We start from the raw sequence: 23,255 nt of genomic DNA, 5'->3' as shown, positions 1-23,255 counted from the left end.
TTCTCCTATGCCAGCAGCATAGTCTGTATCAAATACTCCTGAATACAGCACCTGATGTATCTAGACAAATTCATATTGGGTGCCTCAATGCCATGAGTCTGGACTACAGCTCCTTCCATCTTTTAAGAACAGTACAGCAGGTTTTGCCCCCTTTTCCTCAGGGGCAGCCAGCTCTACTGGAAAGGACTCTTCACATTTCATCTGAATGTGCTTTGTCCTGTCTGTTTAATGCAGATATTGCAGACATTTCACTTACATTTTCATTCAAGAATCTTTCCATTCACTTTAAGCATTCCTTACCAACACTTTCAGTTTTAATTAACTTCACGGCTTAGCTCTGGCACAGATTTTCACACGCACAGATCTGCGTTGAGTAAGGAGGGCAGCACGTGGCTTTCGCAGAGGACTAGCACACAAGACTGGTGTCCCAGCCTTATCATTTTTGCCCCAAATACTGCAAGCAACACACACAGCCCAGCTGACCAAGGTACCCTGCCCTCCCTAAGTTCCCGAGCGCAGGCTTGAAGCCAGACCCACATTTCCCCACTGGGCTTTGCAAAGCCGCCACGTGTGGGAGGATTTTCTAAGGTCAGTACTTAAATGTTGCTCTGGCCATTTCTGTAAATGCAGTATTGCTCTGACTTTGAACCTGAGGAGCCTTGAGGGGATTAGCTGAATTGAAAGCAACCTTCTAAAAGATATTATAATTTTCCTCTCTTGTTTTTCACTGTGGAATTCCTCCTTCACCTAATGGCTTGAGCTACATCGTGCTTACCAAAAACCAGACATACCCAAGGACACTAGAAGACAGCTGGCACTCGTGCCTCCTCTTAAATTGGATGAACAGAGAAACTAAATTTTACTGTCTCTTCCAGCCAAAGTGCTGTTTTGAAATGTAGGAGAGCCTTTATCACATAAAAGTTATATGGGGAAACTTGATCCCGTTAATTTGGTGGGATTCCTTTGAGTGCTTCATGTAAAACCCAAGAGCAATAAGACACAAAAGAAGGATTTTTTTTTGCATGTGGGTGTAGCAGTTAGGCTGTGTCTTCTGCTCTAACAACAGATTTAAAATAAAAGTCTTGATTTAAATTAGTGGGGTGCCTCCAGCCAGTGTATTAGCAGCCCTGAGTCAGGCCAGGGGCTGTTTAATCCTCGGAGAATGGCAAACACAGCTGCCACGGGCTCTCTGGCACAGGACCTGTGCTGAGCACGCTGCCCAGGCGGCCACTCGGTCAGTAGGGCCACGTGCTGAAGGGGATTAGGTTGGACACCCCCCCATGCTGTCCATGTGGCAGAAGTCCTCGGATGGACAAGGTGAGGTCACTCACTGCCTGCTCTCGCATCCTGCTTTCCCTCAATTTTATTTATATAGATAAGAAAGAGACTTTGTATCTGCTGAGGCTGCTTTACAGGGACATAAAGGAGAAGATGTAGACCCTGGGCAGTGCCATGGATCTGGAGGGTCTTGCAGACCCCACGGATACCAAGAGATGTTGGGCTGGTGTGGCTACATCCCACATCCTCCTTCAGGACTTCAGGAGGGGACAAAAACAGATTTCTCATGTCCTTCTGCCAGGTGTTGCCATGGACTATCCCACAGGAGGGAGCACCCTGGCTTGCCCAGGTCTGCTATTAACAGCTTGGTACAGAGTGAGGACCAGAGAGACATCTGTGCTGGGGGCAAAGGAGGCACAACAGACAATGGCCACGGAAGTGCTTCTCGTGTGGGCAACAGTGTCAGGAGACACGTTATTTGCTTGCTGAGCGTACCTGCAGTTATCAGCACTCCACACCTGTCCCACCAAGTGTCACTGCAACACGTGCACACACACACACACACACAGACGTCTCTTTCTCCCTGCATGGCACACAGCTGAAATGCAAGGGTCTGACACAGCCTTTCCCCAACTTCATTTCTCCTATTCAACTCTCCTCAAATAGCCTTTTTCTTAAATGAATTCCAGAGCCTTCATCTCCTGCCAGGCTTTGGGCTATGCTGTAGTCCCTATTCCCCAAACCACCTGTTCTGCACTTAGGGAGCTAAATACCCTCGAACCAAAGCAAACGCCCACAGCACAACACAAATAATCTAACCTCTGTTTGAACAGGGTAAAAGAGAGGGGCTGTATGAGAGGGAAGGTGATGCGAACCCAGCACCCTTATTCTGCCTCTTGCCCTGATGCTGGTGATGACAACCACATCCCCCACCTTTCCAAATCTCTTCCCAGGCTGCTTGCAGCCCTGCCGCCCCCTCCCCTGGCTGGTATCTCTGGTGGCTGCCAGCCAGCCAAATCATGAGTCCTGACCAAGGCCAGTATTTGTGCTGGCCAGCACGCAAAGAGAGTAGGATAATGAAAAAAAGGTTTTCTGCTTGCTATGGTCTGGCTTTGAGCAGTGAGGAAAGCCATCAGATAAGCTACATATGGTGGGGGTTTTTTGGTTGCCTGTGGGGAGGGATTTACGGATGTGCCTCTGCAGGCTTCAGGGCATTTTAAAAGGACTGGGACAGCAAAGCTGTGTCCCCATGTCCTGGATGATGGTGCCCACGCTGTCTCACAAAACTTGGCATGGAAAATATCCTGTATGTGAGTGCCTGATTAGCCAAAGTAACAACCTGTAGGTCCTAACATCCGTATACATTGATTAAACAGGACTGGAAACTGTGTCCCTCTTTCTCTCTCAACCACTGCTATTAGAGTACCCTGTGTCCGTCCCACCGATCAGTACGTCAGCGCCTTGTGCAGCATCCAGAGTTCACGCGGAGGAGGAGAGATTCCTGAAATGAGCTCAAACCATGTGGCGCCCTTTTGGGCTATGCCAGCCCCAGCGAATCCTGCTGCCCACCGCCCTGGCTGGCGATGGGGTGGTGAGCAGGGCATGGGGCAGCACCCGGGGCTGGCACTGATCCGGGAACGTTCCACCTCCCATTGCTGACACCCAAAGATGCACGTCCAAGCCCGAGCCCACACCCGCTCAATTAAGACCGACTGCCTACATCCATGAGAACAGCATCTCTGTGGGTTAGAAGGCTAAATAAATAAGAGCTGAATAGCTACTGTGCATCACAACCCTTTATCCTGGGAGAGTCAGTGAACCTGAATTCCCCAAGAAAAGCAAGGAAGCTGTGCGTGCGCCTGTGCTCTGATTAATCTCATCAGTTTGTTTTCCTGGAAACTAGATGTCCCAGATGCCATTGTTTCCATTATAAGTGTTCATCTGCTCTGTTTGAGCTTGATTGCTCCTATAGCCTGCTTGGATTCACTGGTTTATTTTATTTTACTCTATTTTTTAATTAACATTCTTTAACAAAATGCCAGTTAATTAAAATGAGGGCATAGCTGCAACCCTCAAAACCAGGTTTATTAAATGTTTGAAAGCACCCATGGCATACAGAAATCCTGAGCGGTTGTACAAAGAATGACTAAATTATTAATAGCTACCATGCATATCACACGAGCATTTCAAAAGGGGACTTCCCATTTCTGCAAAACCCTGTTTTTTTGTGTAATGGCAGAGACCAAATCATCTGGAAATTAGTCTCATTGATACTAATCACAACTATTACTGAAACATTCCCACTGTAGATGTAGCACAGTCATTTCTGACTTTTGAGCAGAATTAGCCATTTCATTCATTATCTCAAGGAAGATCTCAGAATGTATAATTTCTTAAATCACAAACAAAACATGACTGATTAAAACATACTGGAGCAAATATGTATTTCTATTCATAAAGGCCCCATTAACCATTACAATAACATTCAGGCACAGATTAAACTAGTGTCAGTTAGAGATGATACCACAGAATATTTCTTTTATGGATTGGAAAGATCAGCTGTGGTGTTTGGGAATTATTTTTAAGATATTTTTTGTAGATATATGCATGCATTGCTACATTTAAACTAGAGAAAATAACATTCTGCTGTGGGCAAAAGCACAAATACAGGAAATTTCTTTCGTGTCTCCAGTGAATTATTTCTGGTGAAAGGCTTCTCAGTGTTTTGCTACAGGCATGCAGATTTACACACAGAGCATTATGCGTGTACACACGGTGAGCGCTCTACCAGGGGTGCCCAGCACCATGCCCTCCTCTATGCCCAGCTCCCAGGCAAAGCTATTCTTGGCAAGTACAGAAGAAACAGAGATTCGGAAATGGAAAAAAAAAAACAAACCCAACAACCCCTGGAAACACTAGCACAGCAGAGCACATTGATAAGGAAAAAAAAACCTCTTTCACTCAGTACACCCTAGCTGCTTCCACGCTTTGGGAGCAGAAAGCAAGGGGGACGTATTACTATTATTAGCCCTTGGGATGTGAAGCAGCTGCTTCGCAGCCTTCTTTCAGACTATTGGCAAGATGCTGTGAGATTTCCTTTGCACATACGCCCAGGCACAGACAGACAGACAGACAGACCCCCACAATGGTGAGAACATCCCCGCCGCTCAGGTGAGACAGACAGACAAAGAGCACGAGGACAGCGCGACTGCGCGTACTCACAGCTCCGAGTACAGGAGGTGCAGGTTGCCCACATTGTCTATGTAGTTTGCAGGGCTTAGCCAAGGTAGGACCAGTAACAGGAGAGCCTTCATTCCCAGTCCAGGGCTGGCACTGCTGCTAGGTTTCCTCCTTCCCACTCGCTCTGTGCTGGTGGGACACGCACCGTGAAGCTGTCGTGCCAGCCAAGCCCCTTCTAAGCGAGCCTTTCCATTTCAACGCAACCGGAGCACGTTATGAATCGAGCTTAAATCCCACAAACGAGGCTACACTGCAAAATCATTGACCTGTAAGAGGATTACTCGTTCTGACTATCAGATGGGGAGATGTGAGGGTTTAGGGACAGCACAGCATGGTTGGCGAGACAGTGACTTATGCTGCAGAGCAGAGCGATGCTCGGGGAAGAGACCTGCCTCCTGCAGGATTCGGAGTGGTTCTTTGGAGCCAGCTGGTACGTTTACATCACTGCCCACGAGCAGATGGGTTACGAGCTGAACTGCATCACGGAAGGGTGTAGCCGTCTGACACGGGGGAAACGTGCCCCCCGTGGAGTTTGGAAGCGAGCTACAGCAGAAGACCACACCTTTTTAAAGTAAAACACCACAAAGGATTGCAGCCAACTGCTGGCTGCTTGCATCGCGGTCTGAATTCTCAACATCCAGTCAGATGGTTCTGTGCAAACATAAATCATGTAGTAAGCCAAGGGCATGTCTCTTCTCTTCCTCTCTCTCTCTCTCAGGATGCAAGAGCAAACATTTTCAATAAGGATGCTTTCAGTGGTCTACTCTGTGGTAACTGGAGATTTAAAAAAATTCAAATCCTCTCTTCAATTACAAAGCATAAAAACCAGCAAGCTCACCTCATCCCATCAGTGACCCCACCCCTGAACAGGGCAAGCTTTCATTTTCTCTCTGAGAACCAGGAATGATCTGAGACTGATTTGTGCAAGAAACATGGGGACTGCCAACTGCCCCGGTGACTCTAACAGAGTCTGATTTTTTCACTGGGAACACAGATCATGCTCAGTTGAGATTTTTTTCAGCCAGCATCTGAGCCATTCTATCCAAAGGCACCAGGCTGTTGTTGCTGTAATATTATTTATTTATTTATTTGTTTCTAATCAGCGAATTCAGACACTTTGTCTACTGATTCATCACTGTTAAGAGAACCCCATCAGCTCAGCCTGCACTGTGCCTGGGCATGCTGCAGCTGGTGCCTGAAGAGCACAGTGCCCTTCTCCTCTCCTGCACCGCCGTGAGTTGGGAGTGGGGTGGCAAGAAATGCTTCTCTGCTCCTCTTTGAATCGAATTAGGCAGAAGCATAAAATATCTTTGGTGATTATTAACAAATGCCACATTAAAAATGAAATGTACTGCACTGTTTCTGCAAACACAAGGTTTCAAAAATCTCCTTTATGGGTCCCTCCTAATTCTTTTGGGTGGGAATGCCAGTGAGGGCATGACCCTGTGAAACCTTCAACTGGCTTAAACCATAAAGACTCATGGTTTTTAGTGAAACCCTCAGCAGCAAAGGTACCCTATTATTTATATGCCTCTGCCCTCTAGCCTTAAGGTAACTCAGCCCTCCAAACTGTCCTCAGTATGGAAAATGTGGTCATGGGTGGCACAGAAGAAGCTGTGTAGCACCACCTTGTCATGCGCTACCTTGAGGCTTTAAGATTTAATGGCCGTGGAGACCACAGTTCTGCTCCGGGTTTTCAAGGCTGGGAGTTAGTGGGGAGAGCCTGGCACAAGGGAGGAGATGCAGAAAGAGGATGTGGAGATGTGTTACTAAACCTGCCCTGGTAGGCCTCAGGCCTCATCAGGAACTCAGAGATCCTGCCAGGCCACTGACATTTGGTGATTATCATTCAAATAAAACTTGCTGGACTTTTACAGGATTAAAACACCAATCACAACAGTGCAATTCTGCTAGGCATGTTTGTGAAGGGCACCTTTATTTGTGAGAAAGAGAAACCAAGACACTGGAGAGATTTGCACATGTCCAACACTAGAAGCCAGGAATTATGCTGGTTGTGTGGCTTCTGTGTAGAAAACAAAATGTCCCTTTCTTTGTTTCTGCATATTTTTTCTAATTAATTTTATGGTCATGGATCTGTCATCTCAAGAAAAAGTGAAGTCAAAAAGAAGGATCTAAAATCTATTAAAGTCAGTTATATATATCACAATGGAAGGTATTTGCACTAGGGGTTGAAGATTTTATCTTTGCGATCTGTAGAGCAACATAATCTCTGTGACAGCAGCTCACAGCAGACTGTCAGTCCCTTTACCTGCATTGCTTTTCAGATTTGTATCTGTGGCATGTCAGAGAATTACTGAACAAAGGCAGAAAATCACGGGGAACTTTGCTAATTTCTTCTTCTAGAAGCAGAAAACTAATCTTGTGGAGCACAGCTGCCACCACCTTTTTCTTTTTTTTTTCCTTCCTTTTTATTTTTTTTTTTAAGTTTTAGAGATGCAAAATGATCGACTTTTTAAACCATGACATAAGCAGTGAATATGTTGAATAAATTCCTCACCTAGGAGCGTGAGTCGCACCTGCGGACCAGAGGGAAAATCATTTCACTGAACAACAGATAAAGGCCACAGAAAAGGGCATGTCTTACACCCCAGCTCTCCTTGGATTCAAGATGCTGTTATCTGGGCTACACTAAGGCAGTCGGAAATCAAAACCCTGGAGGTGCCTCGTCACTCCTGCCTGCTGCAAGGAAGGCTGAAGACACAAGACACGTGCTTTTCCCTGTCAAATAGAGCATCATTCACCATCAGTTCTCCCCCTGCAAAGGAACAAAGCTGCTCCCGGGGGTTGTTTCTCCTTCAGCGAGGGTGTCCTGGCCCCTGGGGAGGTGACCATGGTGAGCATTGCTCCCCCATGCCATGCTGGGGAGGCCGGGCCTATGTAAGGCCCCTGGTGCCTGTGCAGGGCCGGTGCTCACCTGGAAGGAAGGAGCCCGTGGCTCCAAAGACCAAACTGGAATATTTTCTGCTCTACTTCACATGTAGGTCATTTGCGATTCAAAAATGGATTGAAGAAAGGGCAATTACAAAAGCCGTAATGTACCACTAAAATATTCATGGTAGCTCAGCTTCCCCAAACTGGCAGATCTCTTCGGATGACTAAATACACGCTTCCATTATGCAGCTAACCACAAGGTATCCACTCAGAACTGCTAACAAGAGCATGGAGTACCTGGAATGGATTTGATTTTAAAAAAAGAGTGAGATATTGTCAAATAGAAATTCAGCCCTAAACTCATAATAGCATAGGTGCTCACGGGGACTGAAATTGATAAATCTTTCTATACATTAAGTCTATTTTAATCAGCATTACTTGCAGATACTTTTTCCTCTCGATAAATAAAAGACAGAGCAATTAAAAAAACCCACCACCTCTCAGCCAAAACTTACTGGGTTTGGAAATGCTGTTCGAGGTGACCGCGCTGCACAACCTCTGAGCAGTGTTCTGTGAAAGGGCAGCTAACCATTAGCTTGTCCAGGAGGTTATTCACAAGGATGCTGGACTTCCTGCAGCTCTGGAGAACCACGAGCTTGCGGTCCATGGGGCAGAAGTCCTTTTCCAAGAGGAAGTTCGTAAGGCAGGCGGTGCAAAAGGTGTGACCGCAGAGTGTGTCTAGCGGCTGAAGCAAAGGTTGCAGGCAGATGTGGCAGATCAGATCGTCATCGACTTCTTCCGTGTAGCTGTACAAGTGGTTTTCCTCTGGTAAATGTGCCTGGCCACAGGTGGCACAGAGCGGCGGGGACCTCTCCTCCATTTCTTCTTCTTTCTGGCTCATACTCGGAACTGGTGCAATTCAGAAGAGGGCAGACAGAAGCACCCAACCTGGTTTCTATTCGTGAGAGCAGCAGCAAGGCCTGCGTGCCATCAGATCTGTGGGGAAGAAAGCCAAACAATTATGTTCTGGATTGTTTTTTCTTAGTGTATTTATGGTATGTACCTGGATATAAAGTACTCTGGGAGTTTTTAGGGAAGCATTGCATCTTTGGGATGGGAGGATTAAGCAAAGAAGAGAAAAGTAATAGATTGTGAACTCCAGTGAACTTTTTAGCTTTTAGGTCTAGCTCAACTGACAAAACTACTCTCACTGTAAAGAAAGACATCAGAACAACGAGAATACTACTGGCATGTAAGGTTTGAAAACCTTAAATTAGCATATAACTATGGTTCCCATCACATGACTTTTTTATAGTGGTCACATTACTTCTGCTGGAAAAGCAGCATCATGCATAGGCAAACACTGCAATATTGTGCAGAAACATGGGTAAGAATAATGATTACTGCCCAAGCCACCTGCTCAGGGCAGAGGGGGAAAGCAGCACCTAGGCCTAGCCCACATGAGCACACGGACATTGTGCACACAGATGCAGGATACAGATTTAGAGCCTGGGACCCTCCAGACCATCCTCTTACACAGCAGTGATGGATCTGTCTGATCTTCAAAACCACTGAACAAAAATTAAGCCTGTTCACTTAATAATTTGTGTTACAGCCCTAGATTTGTACTATTTCTCTTACTACAGTGCTGACGAGCAAGCTCTGGCCAGGGCACCTGCCTGCTGGTATTTCAAAGATGTAAACACTGTGGGTGGCAGCAAAACCGAGCAGTAATTTGTAGCTTTTACTTGATGAACCCTGACTGCTCGTTGAAGCACTTACTTACGTCTCATTACATCTATGCTTATTTTGATCTATCTCTTTGAAAATAAACATGAAGACATAAAATATGCAATGGCCTAATTACTACTCTTCCTTGAAAATGTAAATTTTATTTGCTGCTCTAACGTAGCACTGTACCCTTGCTTCCAGCTTGACTTAATTTGCTGAGACAATTTGTCAGCCTCAGACACTCACGTTTGAGGGCAAATGAGGGAAAGAATATAAAAAAAATCTGACTATGACAGAGCACATTTTCATTTAAAATAAAAACAAACCTTATTTTTATGTAAAGCTTGTGGGCTCTAAACCTGAGAAATTAAACATCAACATGGCAGGGTTTTTCTGACATATAGGTAAAATGATAGCCCCACTAACTCTATCCAGATGCTTGAATGTCAAACATTCGCTTCAATGCTTTGCTAGATCCTATTCTTATATAGCTGTTATGCTAAGTGGCTGTATAATACCATTTTTTTTGCTTGCAAGACTAAGGTCTGCATACACTCTGTCTCCTGCTTAGCAGTAGCTTCATTTGAATTAAAATCATCACATATTTGAATTCCTGCAAATATTTAAAATACTCTACACTGTAGCAAATGTTCCCCTTTGTAAAAATATTCATCAGAACTTTATATAGAGAACTTTGTGAAGAAAATGACATCTTTATATAGTGCAGAAAACAAATATACCTTCTGTCTTAATATAGGAATTAAAAACTATATTAGTTGGCTTTATTAAGGTGACACATGGCAAAATGAATCAAGAAAAAGACAAAAGATATCATTGTAGATAAAGTACTGACAAGCTCCAATAAGAGAGAAGACACAAAGAGTTGTTTGAGAAGTAACAAGCCAGTCACAACCTCTCACCACTTGCAAGAACAGCAATATGCAGTTTGTGGGACTGTGGGTTTGAGAGCAGCAGTAAAATGAAGTAAAAATCAATAGAACATGATGAAAATAGCACTGCTTTATGAACTTCATTCTCTTACTATCAGAAGACACACCTGGATCTGCTGCCGCACACAAAAAGAAGGTCAGCATGGGCTTTAGCAGATATGGAATTAGATCCAGCCTATTCCTAACAATGCAGTAGTTAAAATGGCTAGGAAATTTGGCAGGGGTTTGCTACCTCAGGTAATGCAGGGGCTCTGGTCGCTGCCACTTTGCATCTAGTGGTCTTGAGTGACAGAGCCATCCCTGAAATATCCATGGCATTGCCAGCATGCAGCAAGGTGGAATATTTCTTCTAACAGAGCACAAAATTCAAACCATATGTAGGCTATACTGCACAACAGGCCTCGTGTGCTTACTCTGGAAAAGCAGCAGCAAAGACACAGCCTTGTGGCCCAAGCATCTTAGCTGGAAGATCCTAGGTTCAGGAGGGTGACAGGCCCCTGATTTCTTGGCTCTTTAAGGCTGCATTTATTACCTGTTTCTCTGGGTACTTAAAACATATCTGTGGGGACCTGCCAGTGTTTCGCTTGGCATGTGGGGTGTGGAGGAAGAACGCAGGCACAGGCAGGGATGAAACACTACACAGCTTTCCACACAGCATCAGCAGCAAGTCAAGAGAGGTTACTGCGCATTGGTTTTTAAGTCTTGGCAAAACAATGTGTATCTGAGATGCCTCACACCTGGTGAAATGAGGGGAGACCCAACACATTTGCCCTTTAAAGAGGATTCACAAGCAGAGACTCCAGAGCTGCTGATCATCTGCTGCATTACAGTGTTAGAGAAAGTTACTGTGACTGTCAAAGCAACAGGGACAAGAAGAAAGCTGCACAAGTCCTGCCCTATGTTATGTCCTTCAAAGTTTCCAGACCCCCCTGGCCACCTTACAGATACTCATTATGGACCTGACACGCTAATAATGTGTCACTAATGAGAAAGAGCAGGTGTTGGGAACTGTACCTGAATTTTACAAGGTCTACATAAATTACAAATACTTGCTGCGGCTCAGAGAAACAAAAACATCCATGTTAATTAATAACAGGCATTGAACTTTTAGGAGGACTTAATTCAAGTCCTATGGCCTGTGCAATTTAGAAATTTTAGACTACATAATAACATAAATTCCTTTCAATTCAAAAGGAAAAAATCTATCAGCCTCTTCTGGCTAATCTGGTCAGTGTTCACCCATGAAGAACCTTCTCAAATTACTGTACACAAGCAATGAAATAATCACTGTCAGCCTTTGGGAGGCAACTATACCACCAAAAGAGTTAGCATGGAGGGTGCTGAATGGAGGTGTTACACAAATTTGGCCAGAGGCAGAAGTTGCTTGCAATATATTGCAGTCGTTTGTGTTTAAAACATTTATGCATTGTCATAACAAAGCTACATAATTAATTTAATATCCTTTTAGGAAGCTTAAAGCCTTGGTGTTTAGCTGTGCTAATGTTTCTTCTTGAGCTATGCAGAAGAGAAGGAAAAGAGGATTTAAAGTTGATCTGCTGATCTTCCATTAACTATGAATAAAGCAACACACGTTGAGAAAGGAACCCCATACAGGTGGATGGTACACCATAGCTAAGTGAAAAAAACAACAATTATTACCTGGTTGGAAGTGTCTTCTTCAAGGTCCATGTTTGCGGAAGGATAAGAAGGGAAGGGGGGAGGGGGGCGCGAGGTGGTGTCAGTGTGTCAGTGTTGACACCATGGGCAGCCTCAGCAGGGTGAGGACATCACCTCAGCTTATAGACAGAGAAATGTGTGCGGAGAGTGTACGGGTGATTGGCAGCAGGAGCTTTTAGAGGTGTTGGTGCCGTGTCCAAGAAGACGATACCAGCATTTATTGCTTCACTGCCGTGACAGAGGTTTTCAACGACTCAGGTCCCTGTTTTCTTCCCATCAGGGCAACTCCCAGTGACCACAGTGAAAGCCAATATCGTGGTCACACACCTTTTAAAAACATAACCAACACACTGTGCCAGGTTGAAGGAGTTTGCATCTTACGGGTCTTCAGCGCTCAGGAATTTACAGCCACAAGAAGTGTTTAAGAGAACAGCAAAAGAAACACAGACAAAAAGCATGGGCAGTAAATGCAGAGAGTGAGCACAGAGAGTGCCTTTCATCCACTTGTGCAGACAAGCCTGAAGTTGTCCCATTCCCGTGAGGCAGGTATAAGCAAGCTAAGGCTTAAATCTGGACTTACCCTCAGAGCACCAGGGCAGCGAGAAGCAGGCTCCTGAGCTGCACCAGCTCCATCAGCCGCCCCGTCAAACATTAACCCAGCAGCTGGGGGGGCTGCATGGGGAAGTAGCACAGTGCAAGGAGGAAGAAGCTTCTGCAAGATGAGTAAGCAGGGCTGAAAGAGAAAGAACGGAGTGATGAAAGGCAGCGAGGAAGCAGCTAGCACAGGGAGGGATAAACAGGCACCTAAAGGCCAGAGAAACACTAACACAGAGCCTGCAAGGGCAGCAACTGGCTCGTATCTGGAATGGTGGAAGACAAGGCAGTGAGCAGGCATCACTACAAAACAGAGGTAAGATGCAAAACAGGTAGGGGGTTTAGCTGCAGTAGCTCAAGCAACGTGGCTTGGGGATAGCAAAATCCTCTGAGTCAAGGGAAAGGGCAGCCAGTGTGGGAAGGGAATATGAATGGCACAGCAAGATCGCCAAATATTAGGGTTTTTTTTCTTTTAATATGTGTGTGTAATTAAGTGACACATATTAATGCTCCTGCTCTATTTTTGTACTGTCTGCACATGCACAAATATTATATCCACTGATTAAAAGAGGTTTCCTTTTTGTGCCCTGTCTCCCTCACATCATGCTGTAGGAGGCAGAGGTATTACTGACAGCTGCCGTACTCTCATGAGCTGGACCATGATAACATAGTTATCCTGCTGTTCTTACCCCAGCATGGGGTGTTATCCCCTACAGGAGAGTAACAGGCTGTCAGCATGACACTATATGGCGAGATGGGCTGCTCTGCAGGCTGATAAGGAAACCACTCCAAAGGTGCAAGCACCTCATTTTCCTAATACTCAGCCCATTTTGCTGAGATTCCTGAGGTGGACTTCTTGCTTCTTAATGATGAAAAGGAGCCACATAACACTGCACCTTTCCCCATAATAGAGTTAACTCCTTAATGACGCCTCAGCCCAGCTGTTAGTGGCTGAGCCCAGGCAGGTCAGAAGCTGTGGGGCTTGTCCCCATCTAGTGGCTCACCCACACTGGGGATCAGAGCCAGGAGGGAGCTGAGATCCTCCTTTGCCCTCCAGCAAAAATTCAGAGCTCCCAGGTTACGCAGGACTAGGATTAGCTGCGGCAATATGCCAGAGAGCCTAGCCCTTGCTACTCATATGAGAATCCAGGCTGCAAAATCGCTGTGCCTATTTCTCATTCAGGGTTTTATAATAAGTCAGCAGGTTGGATGCTCATGTAAAACTACTTGCCTTTAGTTAGAGAAATTTTAATGCTGTTGTAATTCATCATCTTTCATCAAACCATCTTCTTGCTAGCAGGCCTCCCAGTTACTGTGTTTTGTGCCACTAATTGCATCTCCTCAACTCTTTTATAGGTTACACTGACTTCACTGTGAAAGGCAGTACTTATTTCGGAGGCCATCGGGCAGCCCTTTTTTTTCAAAATACTAGATAAACGTTGTGGAAACCATCAAACAGTGGCCCATCCTTCAGTAATATATATTATATAGTATTTTCCATGCAAAAAGACAATAACTCACATTCCAAAGATCTGAATAGAGAATCTCATATAACAATTTACACTATCTTTGGCATAGCTGCATTTAAAACCAATGGAGTGAATCAGCCTGCCTGGATTTGAAACTTTGTTCATAGGAAAGTCATAAACCATTTAGGTGTGTAAAAAGCTTATTTTCATGTCTTACGACCAGTCTTCATCCTACATGTATTATTATATTCCTCTTTTTTCTTCTCTCTCCCTTATTTTTAAATCTCTTCTACCCATAGAAAAGTCACAACATTTTCTCCCTGCCTGATGTGTAATCAGTAGCAAACCATCTCCAGCGGAGATTTGTTATGGGCAGAGGTGAGATGCATACCTCCAGGTAAAAAGTCAGTAGCTGGAGATGAGTCAGAGATCTGGTATTGATTTACCAGATAAGAATTTGAGATTATAGAAAAGACTGTTAGAGCTGGCTCTTAGAGGAAAATAATTGTAATTGTTCAGCACATCAGCACAGACTGTCTCTGAGACAACCAACAGGAACTCCAAAACCTTTCCTCTTACACAGTTGATTTTTCAAAGTTATTATTAGTCAAAAAGTCCTTCTCAGAGATTATAACCATCAAAGCACTTTGCAAAGCTTTCAGCGATGAAAGTCATTTCAAACTGAATACAAAAATCCAAAGGCACAATGCGTTAGGTGAATAACCACCACTTTTTAAGTTGTAGCTCAAGCTGTGAAACCTAACAGGAATGTCATACTGTGCCTGCATGCACAATAACTTCAAAAACCAGAACCAGATTGTTTGAAAAGATAGTTTTCTCTGTGGCTCATGCTGGAATTCACAGAATAAACCAATGTTGGAAAAAGTTTTTTTTTTTTTTTTTTTTGGAATTACAAATCTAAAACTTTTCTTTGGAATGTATGGAAATATATTCTGCCTTTTTGTCTGCCTGTCTCTCGCACGCCCACACAAACCTGAGTTGCTCTTTCTGGCAATTTCACGGATACAAAACTTTACTCAGCATGTTGAAATGAAAAATTTCAGCCCAGAAGTAATTTAAGAATATTAGGAACAGCTGGACAAGGATTGAGTAAAAGGACGGTTTGAGTAAGGCAGCATGTGTCAGCAGGTTATCCTTCCCAAACTACAAGGAACGCATCCTATGAATGAGCTTACCTTGGTAGTACTTCAGAGAAGACTTGTTGCTAGCATGTCTCAGGTAGTTGTGTGTTGGTGGAGGCAATAATTTCAGTTCCTTGCTTGTTTTGAAGTTCGATAAACCCAGGCTGGGACCAACTCTTTATGCTACAAGCTCAGGCTCCACGTACAAAGGGGAGCTGTAGCAGAACTGACGGGCTGTGGGTAACTGCCTCTTGGGCACACACGTTCTGCCTACCCAAAGGAAGTCGAAGCAAGACTATGCGAGCAATTATGATTGACTCCTAAAGTGCTTCCTAAACATGTGCTCATCCTAATTGACATAATAAATGCCATCGGCATTTCACATCCTAAATTATAAAATTGTACTGCTAGTTATGTAACAAAAGGTGCATTACTGCTCCGATTTGGCTGATTGCTCCAGCTGGCTTTGGCAAGACAGTCTCACGAATACCACAAGCTTGCTTTCAGGCATTTGACCTAATGATAAAACTGTACCTGTGTGGCTGAATAACCACATGCCCCAGCTGTCTTTGGAGGTGCTGGTAGCAAGGAGTTGGTACAACGATCCGTGCGAACTGTGCAAGGGTGCTCATCCCTGGATCCTGCCCCAGATGTGTCTCTGTGATGGGGGACACCCACCTGCTCATGCTCCTCCTCTGCTTCAGGTCAAGGAAATGTGGGTCTGCAGACCACTCCTGAGCTATGGGGTGCTCCAGCAAAGTGCTCCTCAAGCCAGACAGCCCAGCCCCTGGTGTGTATGGACCCACACGGGGTACACCATGACAATTAGACATAACACCTTGCAATCACAAAATAAAGTGCAAAATTTGGAATAAAATGCATTACCTTTGTACCTCTGCACCTTCTGTGTGAATTTGGTGTTAACTCCGTGATGTTAACTGCTGTTAATCCCATGGGCAATTACATTGCTACTACCATGTTTCCTAAAGAAATAGGGCGGTTCTGCACTTGTTCTCTCTCTCTCTCTTTGAGTCTCCTTGTTCAATCTCGCTCTTTTGCTCCCCAATATCTTTTGGAGCTATTTTTCAGGTTCAGCCAAATCTGACAGAATGGCAGAAGCCTCCCTACACATTATCACCATTCAAATTATCACCATTGCCTTGAGAATAGTTGTCTGGGTAGGAGAAAAGAAGCAATGTTCCCACAAAAAGAAAGGCTGTAGAACGAACCCAAATCATACTGGATACCAGAGTATGACATGAAGGACAAGGGAATTTTGCATACCCAGCCCTCAAGAAAAACTAATGTTGGAGTTACATTATAATAGACAAAGCCACAGGGGAACAGTGGTCACTAATTCATTTGCCCACAGAACCCCTGATATGCAATCCCAAAACCTCATTCTTTCTCCCTTCCCCTATTTGACCTTTCATGCTTTACCACGCATGACAGCCCAGGCACTCTGAAGGCCCATACCTCTAATAGAGGTATCTACCTAAACAAAAAAGCTTTCTTTCTAGGTATGCCTTTTGTTTTATGGCTTTCTAATCAGCTAATGCACTTTTTTGCAACATTCCTAAGGCCAACTATACCCAGCCTCTTCAAGAAGAGCAAGAGGCCACCTCCTGCACTACATGCCCTTCCTTTTATTCTCCAGGCTGGCCCAGCTGAAAGAGCACAGGAAACCTCCCTGTGACCTGGTCTGTCAGGGGGAAAAGGACCCTCAACTCTACTGCAAGCTGCTGCTCATGTGTAAGGGCTAAGGGGTAAGGGGGTATGGGGTAAGAGGCAGGGGCAATGGGGGAAAGGGTGTGATTGTGCTTGGGGTAGGTGGAAGGCATGGCTGGAGGCTGGTACCGTGGTTGCCAGCAGTGCCCATTTAGTCTCAGAGAAGTCCTGCTTGTCCTGATTAAAGTGTTTTGCTTCCCATGCTTTGAAAATAGTGGGTGTTTAGACAGCAAGTAAGCAATCTTCCCCATCTGTGGGGTGAAGAGCGGTTATAAAATAACTAAATAAATAAAGGCAAACACAACACCTTCTAAAAGGCTTTAAAGTAGTTTTTATCTCTTTTGTGGCACAAAATCCATTGCGTTTTTGCTGTATGATTATTTCTGTCGGTAACAATGAAGAATGACCTGTCCAACTCACTCATGGCTTTGTGATATGAGAATAACTCAGCCAATACAAATTTTTTATCAGTAAAATGCATGGAAAAGTGAAAGTCTTAACTTAATACAGCTTCATAATAAGCCTTAATCTCTCCTCTCATTCCTCTCCTGGCACGGTGGGGCACAATCCTGCTGCACAGCGGGGGGTGAGGCAGGGAGGTGAGGCAGGCAGATGGGCTCGTGGGGGAGAGCAATGGGAAAGGGGACATTTACCTATATTGATGCTGATTAACTTCAAGCACACTTAAGGGAGGGTGCTAACTGGGATGAACATGTCTCTGTGTGCCAGAAAGAGTGACTCCTATGTTATGCCTGAAATGGGGTGGAATAAATCCAGGCCAGTGTCCCCTGGGTCTCTGTATGTTCCCTGTAGCCTGCAGAGACATGTTCTGCCACTGTATCTACTATTTGAACCACTTTCAGCAGTTCAGGCATGTGCAAAATGCTCAGGCTTGTGCAGATAAGTAATTCAGAAGCCCAAGTTTCCACCTCATGGCAAACATGGAGCAAAACTGCCTCCAGAAGTCAGCCCCATCTCCAAATCATCCAGCAAGTTTGCAAGGGAGGGCATCCCCAGCCGAGGACACCCAGACCTTCCTCCCACAGCCACAGTGCCTGCCACCCTCAGACTAAGCAGCATCTTCTCACATATGACCATGAGATAACATTTAATAACTACAAAGTGCTGAACAGATGATGGATAACCCTGCTAATAACGTATAATAAAGCAAGCACTGCTTTAATTACCCTGTGCCTTTAGAGCTGCTCCTCTGATCCAGGAGTCCCTTAATGCTTTACAAACTACTTAATGAGTTCTCACAACACCCTGTGGGAACCTTTTTTTAGGATCAGCCCACAGCATGGCTGGGTGAGCAGGGAAGGGGCAGCTGGCTGCTCCCAGGTTGCAGGGCTGGGCTCCCGTGGTGATGCCCAGCCTCTGGCACGTGTCTTCATGTAGTGATGTGGCCACATGGATGGTCTTAGATGTGATCTAAGGGAAATACCTCAGATTTGTCATTGGACTGCATCTTCTACTTTATGAACAGGCACCTGTAAGGATTTAATCGTCTGTGTTGTAGTTCTACTTATGTTGCCTCTAACTATAGTATTTATATCTATAATTTAAGATACAAACCTGTAAATGTGAAAATGTCTATAACTTAAATTATATCTGTATCTTTTTTTTTTTTCATCCTTCCACCACTTGAATCCACCAAAAAAAAAAAAACACAAACAAACAAACTAAAAACCTGTTGACTACCCAAGTAGGCTAGTCAACAAGTGGATGTCAACAACTTAGGAAAGTGACATGGCCCAGAGATAGCCCCTTAAATAATGGGCAGACACAAAATATGCAGCTGGAAACAGAAATTTCAGGGGGAAGAAGTTCAGATGAGGTTGCAAGTGCTGCAATGCAGAGTGCTGAATTTTGCATTTAAGAGTAATGCACTGCTTGAAATGGGTAAATGTATTGCATGATGAAAAGGCTGAGCCCAGTAGCCCAGCTACTGAAGTCTATCTGTTCTCTTGTCCTAACGCTGGTAGATTTTTGGGTCTTGAACAAATAGCTTACTGTCTTTCACTCATTTATCTCTCTTATTAAGTGGTGCTGACAGTGCCCATGCAGATGGAGCCTTTGGGAGCAAGCTGTGCATTGAGGCATATAACTGGATCCCACATGGGAAGGACTGGGGAAACACGAGGTATCTGGGCAGGGGGAGCAGCTCTCCAGCTAGGGTTGTGAAATAGTTGCTGTTCCAGGGCAATTTTTGGCATGAAGGAGGATAATGACTAAGATCCCTGTCCAACACGTGTCTCAGCAAATAAATTCTGTTTATTACAAGTGACTGGGCTTTCAGCTACCAAAACATGTCCTCCAGAGCCTGGTTCTGCCTCCTGTGCCCAGTGCTGGGAAACAACATCCCTGAGCACAGCACTACTCACTGGGCTTGATTCATCACTGTTTTAATTGGGCTTCATGGGAACTCCGCCGTAAAGTCCATTGCTAATTAACATGCGTGTGCTGCTGATGGCATCGTAACATTCTCTTTAAAACGAAGAGGCTTGTGAAGTTTTGTCAGCCAGGACACGAGAGTGACACCAGCCAGGGGAAGATAGCTAAGTCTGCAGCTGAATTAGATCTGCTTCCAGAACCAGTCTGGTGGGTGTGGAGACTATTTGTGTGCTGATTACTGCCCTGATGAGAACCCAATTAGGAATTACATGCTCAGAGTGTCCTGCTTCCTGCTAGCGCGTGCCACGTGCTCAGATGTGATCTGTTGCATGCACGCAGGCAAAGGTTTTTTTTGGTTATTTTTTCAAATTCCTTCTACAAGTCATAGCTATTTCAGTGCCTCAGACCTTTTTTTTTTTTTTTTGCCTGGATGTAAACTATGTTATTTCCTAAATAGCAGTAGTATGATTAGCTGACTCCTCAGACAGAAGCTATGAAAAGCCAAAGCTATGCTACAAGTTGCTTTCCAGCACTAAGCTCTGCTTGCGAAATCCTGTGTCGACTGGTACTGCTCGATATGTAGCACAAAGAGCTACAAGCACAAACCATCTCTGAAGGAGAATAGCAAATAAAACAGCAACAACACCCACGTTTTTTAAAATCAGTGTCTCAATGGTACCTATACCATGTATCTGTAGGAAAGGAAAGCAAAAAGTGAACGAGAATAACATCCAAAATCAGATCAAAATTTACTTGCATTCTGAAAAGCCACTTTCTGAAAAGATGTATCAGGCCAGGCAGAGAAGTAGCTGCCATCCCTTAGTAAGAAATTGCTGACACATGCAAAACATCATTTTATTAAGACTCCTTGTTTTAAGAAGGATGCTGAAGGTATGTTAAAGTAAAACCCAAGGGCCAAGGAGAGTGCTGCCAGGGGCTGCTATGCAGCTAGGAAGTTTCAGGGCATGTAGCTCATTGATTTCTTGTCAAGGGCTAATTGATGTTTATTCAGAGGGACAGCAATAGCATGCAGTCAGGGGCAGTTGCACCTGACCGGAGCTGCCTACTAACTGTTCCCTGAACTTTACCAAAGGTGAAAGTTTCTGCTTCTATGTTCAGTTCCCTCGAGTCATATGATTCCTGTAATGACCTTTTTAAAGACTCGGTTTGAGACTTTGGGGAAAGCCTGGGGAAAATCAGCTGCACCTTTGCACATCCCAGTTTCTAAGAGCAAAAATTTCAGTGGAAGAGGGGGACATGCATCCCAGACAAGTGCAAAGCCAGGCAGTCTTGCATGATGCCAGAATCTGGCCATTTTAACCAGAGAGGGGACTCCTTAAATCCCCAAAAAGCTTTGGCCACAAGAAACAGTCCATCAAAATCAGCTGCAGCCCTCCCTCTGCCTCTGCAAGCCAGGCAGGCTAGGCTGCAGAGGCAGGAGCAACAGCTTCAGAAATACCTGGCAGCAGCCCTACAGCAGCCAGCTTGGAGGAGACTCTTCGCATCTGGAAAACCTTCAGTAATTTACCTTCCTGCTGGAAATAATGTTGCCTGATTTCCTGGTTTGCAGCGAAATGAGGCTAATCTGTCATCTCATCCTGTGAGCAAGATTTATTTGCATTTGCAAAAGAAAAGTTTTGCTGGGGGAAGATGCCAGCCCCTTCAAACCTCTTCCAGAAGACAATTCAATTCTGATAGACAATCACAACCCGGAGCCAGGGACATTCCTCTTTCCAAGTCTGTGCTACAATGAAGGCCTGATGCAGCTAACGCTCAAACACATGGGCTTGGAACATCCTTCCAAAAAACAACTCGTGAGAGGTGGGGAGGACACTTGTACAGGACCACAGACAAATAAAAGACATTAGCAGTGGGAGGAAGACTATTTTCAGGTGGCAAGAAAGAGATAATAAAGAGACAAGTTTCTCCAGATTGATTCAATTTATATTTTTGGAAAATATACATGGCCTCTGAGGTTTGGGGTGGAAGAGCATAAAATAGTAAATTAGTAACAGATTGCTTTCTTAAGAGGAGTTTTCAGTCTCAGGAAAGTGGATTGGAGTACTGAGGATACCACTCCTTGCAAGGCAACAATTTTTCCAAATGCCTGATGGTGAATCCTAGCTTTTTTTTTTCTTTTTTTTTTTCCGCCTTTTTTTTTAAATCATTGTCAGTTGAAAAAAAAAAAGCCCTTTGTTTTTCTAACGACAGAAGGTAATAGGCAGTGCTGCTTTGATAAAGTGGTAGAGCTGCCTTGATGTGTTCTGCTTGAACTTGAATGAGCAAACAAAAAGCCCTTTGGAGGGCGGGATGAACAGGGATTTTGTGCTCTGCTCTATTTCTATAGGAGACTGGGGGAAAACAGCTGTGTCGTGTGGTTCTCAGTACAGTCACCTAAGGTATTGCTGCTTTTCCTGCTGGTGGAGGAACCCTTTCCTAGTGCTGGACATTTGGGGAAAGCATGAATTACCAGTCCATTGTGCCTATCATAAAGGCATCATAAAGTCTAACTTTCCTGTTTTTTTGTTTTCCTTTGTAAACATCAAAGCACCCATGAGCTTGATGCAAGCAGTCCATCCCTATTCATTAAAAACACCTCAAAATGTGCTTAGCTCTAAACGTTTGAATGAGTCCTACTGATTTATGCACTCAGTCTAGTCTGCCAATTACTTCAAGTATATTCTTCAGGGTGTGAGGACGTCCATGTATCCTCATGGCAGCCCTGGACTCTTTGTTGGCACATCTGTGCATGCATTATGCTTTCACAGAAATGATCAGGTTCATCCGTAGAAAGGAAACTTGTCAGAAATTACATATATTCACACATATATACAGTTTTTCAACCATTGTATATATCAGTACTGGATGACAAGACAATTTGAGCTAAGAACTGATTATAAGTTTAAATAAGTGAAGAAGAACATAAGCTAAAGATACTAAGCTAAATTTAGCCTTGGTTTGCCTCCCATGGCTCCAATGAGACTTCTTGGAGTTTAACCTGGGGGAGAAATGGGTTTCCAGAGGCTGAATAGAACACTGGGGTAAAGCTTCTGCAATGCAAACAACACCTCTCCCTGGGTAATCAGTTAGATTTTAACATATTTTCCTGAAGACACAGATTCTTAGCAAAAGGAAGACAGACAACCAAACACATCTAGCTAAGAGGCAATGAATTAGGCATGGCAAATCTAGTGCACCAGTAAGCAGCATCCTAACACCAGCTACCAACAAATGCAGCAACATACAGGCAAGCTAATTTCATCCCTGCATTACATTATGGGCACAGTGAATCACTGATGGCAGAGGCAATAAAACGTGTCTCTGCCTTGCTGTGTGGCAGTTCCCAGTATGCAGGCTGAGAAGCAGACCCACTCCCCGCTGCCCAAAGGGGGCTGCTTGGTTTGCCTGAGAATTTCCTTGCACGTTTGCTCCCCTGGAGCAACCTGTAGGCTGAAAGAGAGAACAGCACAGAAAGCAATGCAAGTCTTTAAACTCACGGGTCTGGCTGGGCTGCTGGCAGAGTCCCGCTGGTGCTGGGTCACAGGGCTGTGGCAGGGGTGGCAGGGCAGCGGTGCCGCATCCCACTCAGCCCGCTCCCTGCAGGAGGAGAGCGGTGGCCGGCCGTGTCTCACGGGGAAGCCTGTGGCATCACAGGAGGCAACAAGAAAAGCTGAATTGCATAAACCTGAGCAATTCAAGGTTTAGAGAACCACACCCTCCCAATTATTTCTCCTGGAGGCAAGATAAGCATGTGCAGGCTGCTCAGACAACAATGTAATTTGAAGCTTTTGCTTTTCTTTCCGGCATATACCAAAGTCCATTTTCAGTTTGGCTTTGCCTTGAGTTTCTTTTCTTCTTGCAGCCATACAATCAACTCAGTTCACATTTAATAGAGCCCAGTGATCTGTCTTAAAAGTTGCTTCAAGACTAAAGATTCATTTTGGCTTTCCCCTTGGAGCAGGAAGAGCTCTAACCCAGGGCCCACCCTCATGCTTTGCAAGCTGGATCTTCACCTTGCTCCTGCACATTTGGAGTCAGTGGTGAAGCAGTGAACCATGTGAGAGCAGTTTGTAAACTAGGGAATCAGCTGCTGGAAATATAAGCTCTGCTAAGTTTCTGAACACTGGGAAAAAAAGACTATCTTAAAGCCTCAGTGATTT

General features: G+C 44.7%; 1 protein-coding gene across 7 annotated transcripts in view; it reads right to left on the bottom strand.

Annotated features, from left to right (window-relative positions):
- Window positions 1-22,753, bottom strand: part of LNX1 (ligand of numb-protein X 1) — a 78,008-nt gene extending 55,255 nt beyond the window's left edge. For 2 of the 7 annotated variants that reach the window (XM_040555822.1, XM_040555826.1), the window contains exons 1-3: window positions 15,028-15,228; window positions 12,349-12,501; window positions 7,926-8,406 (exon numbers count right to left, since the gene is read on the bottom strand). In XM_040555822.1, coding sequence (XP_040411756.1) covers window positions 7,926-8,311 — 386 coding nt within the window. In that variant the 5' untranslated portion in view covers window positions 8,312-8,406; window positions 12,349-12,501; window positions 15,028-15,228. Of the gene's footprint in view, window positions 1-4,500; window positions 4,997-7,925; window positions 8,407-12,348; window positions 12,502-15,027; window positions 15,229-22,592 lie in introns of those variants that run through there. The other 5 variants (XM_040555827.1, XM_040555828.1, XM_040555823.1 and 2 more) reach the window with 4 other exon arrangements.
- Window positions 22,754-23,255: the final 502 nt, after the last annotated feature.

This window comes from Cygnus olor, chromosome 4 (assembly GCF_009769625.2).
Source record: "Cygnus olor isolate bCygOlo1 chromosome 4, bCygOlo1.pri.v2, whole genome shotgun sequence".
NCBI lineage: Eukaryota > Metazoa > Chordata > Aves > Anseriformes > Anatidae > Cygnus > Cygnus olor.
This window is presented reverse-complemented; position numbering and strand designations above follow the sequence as displayed.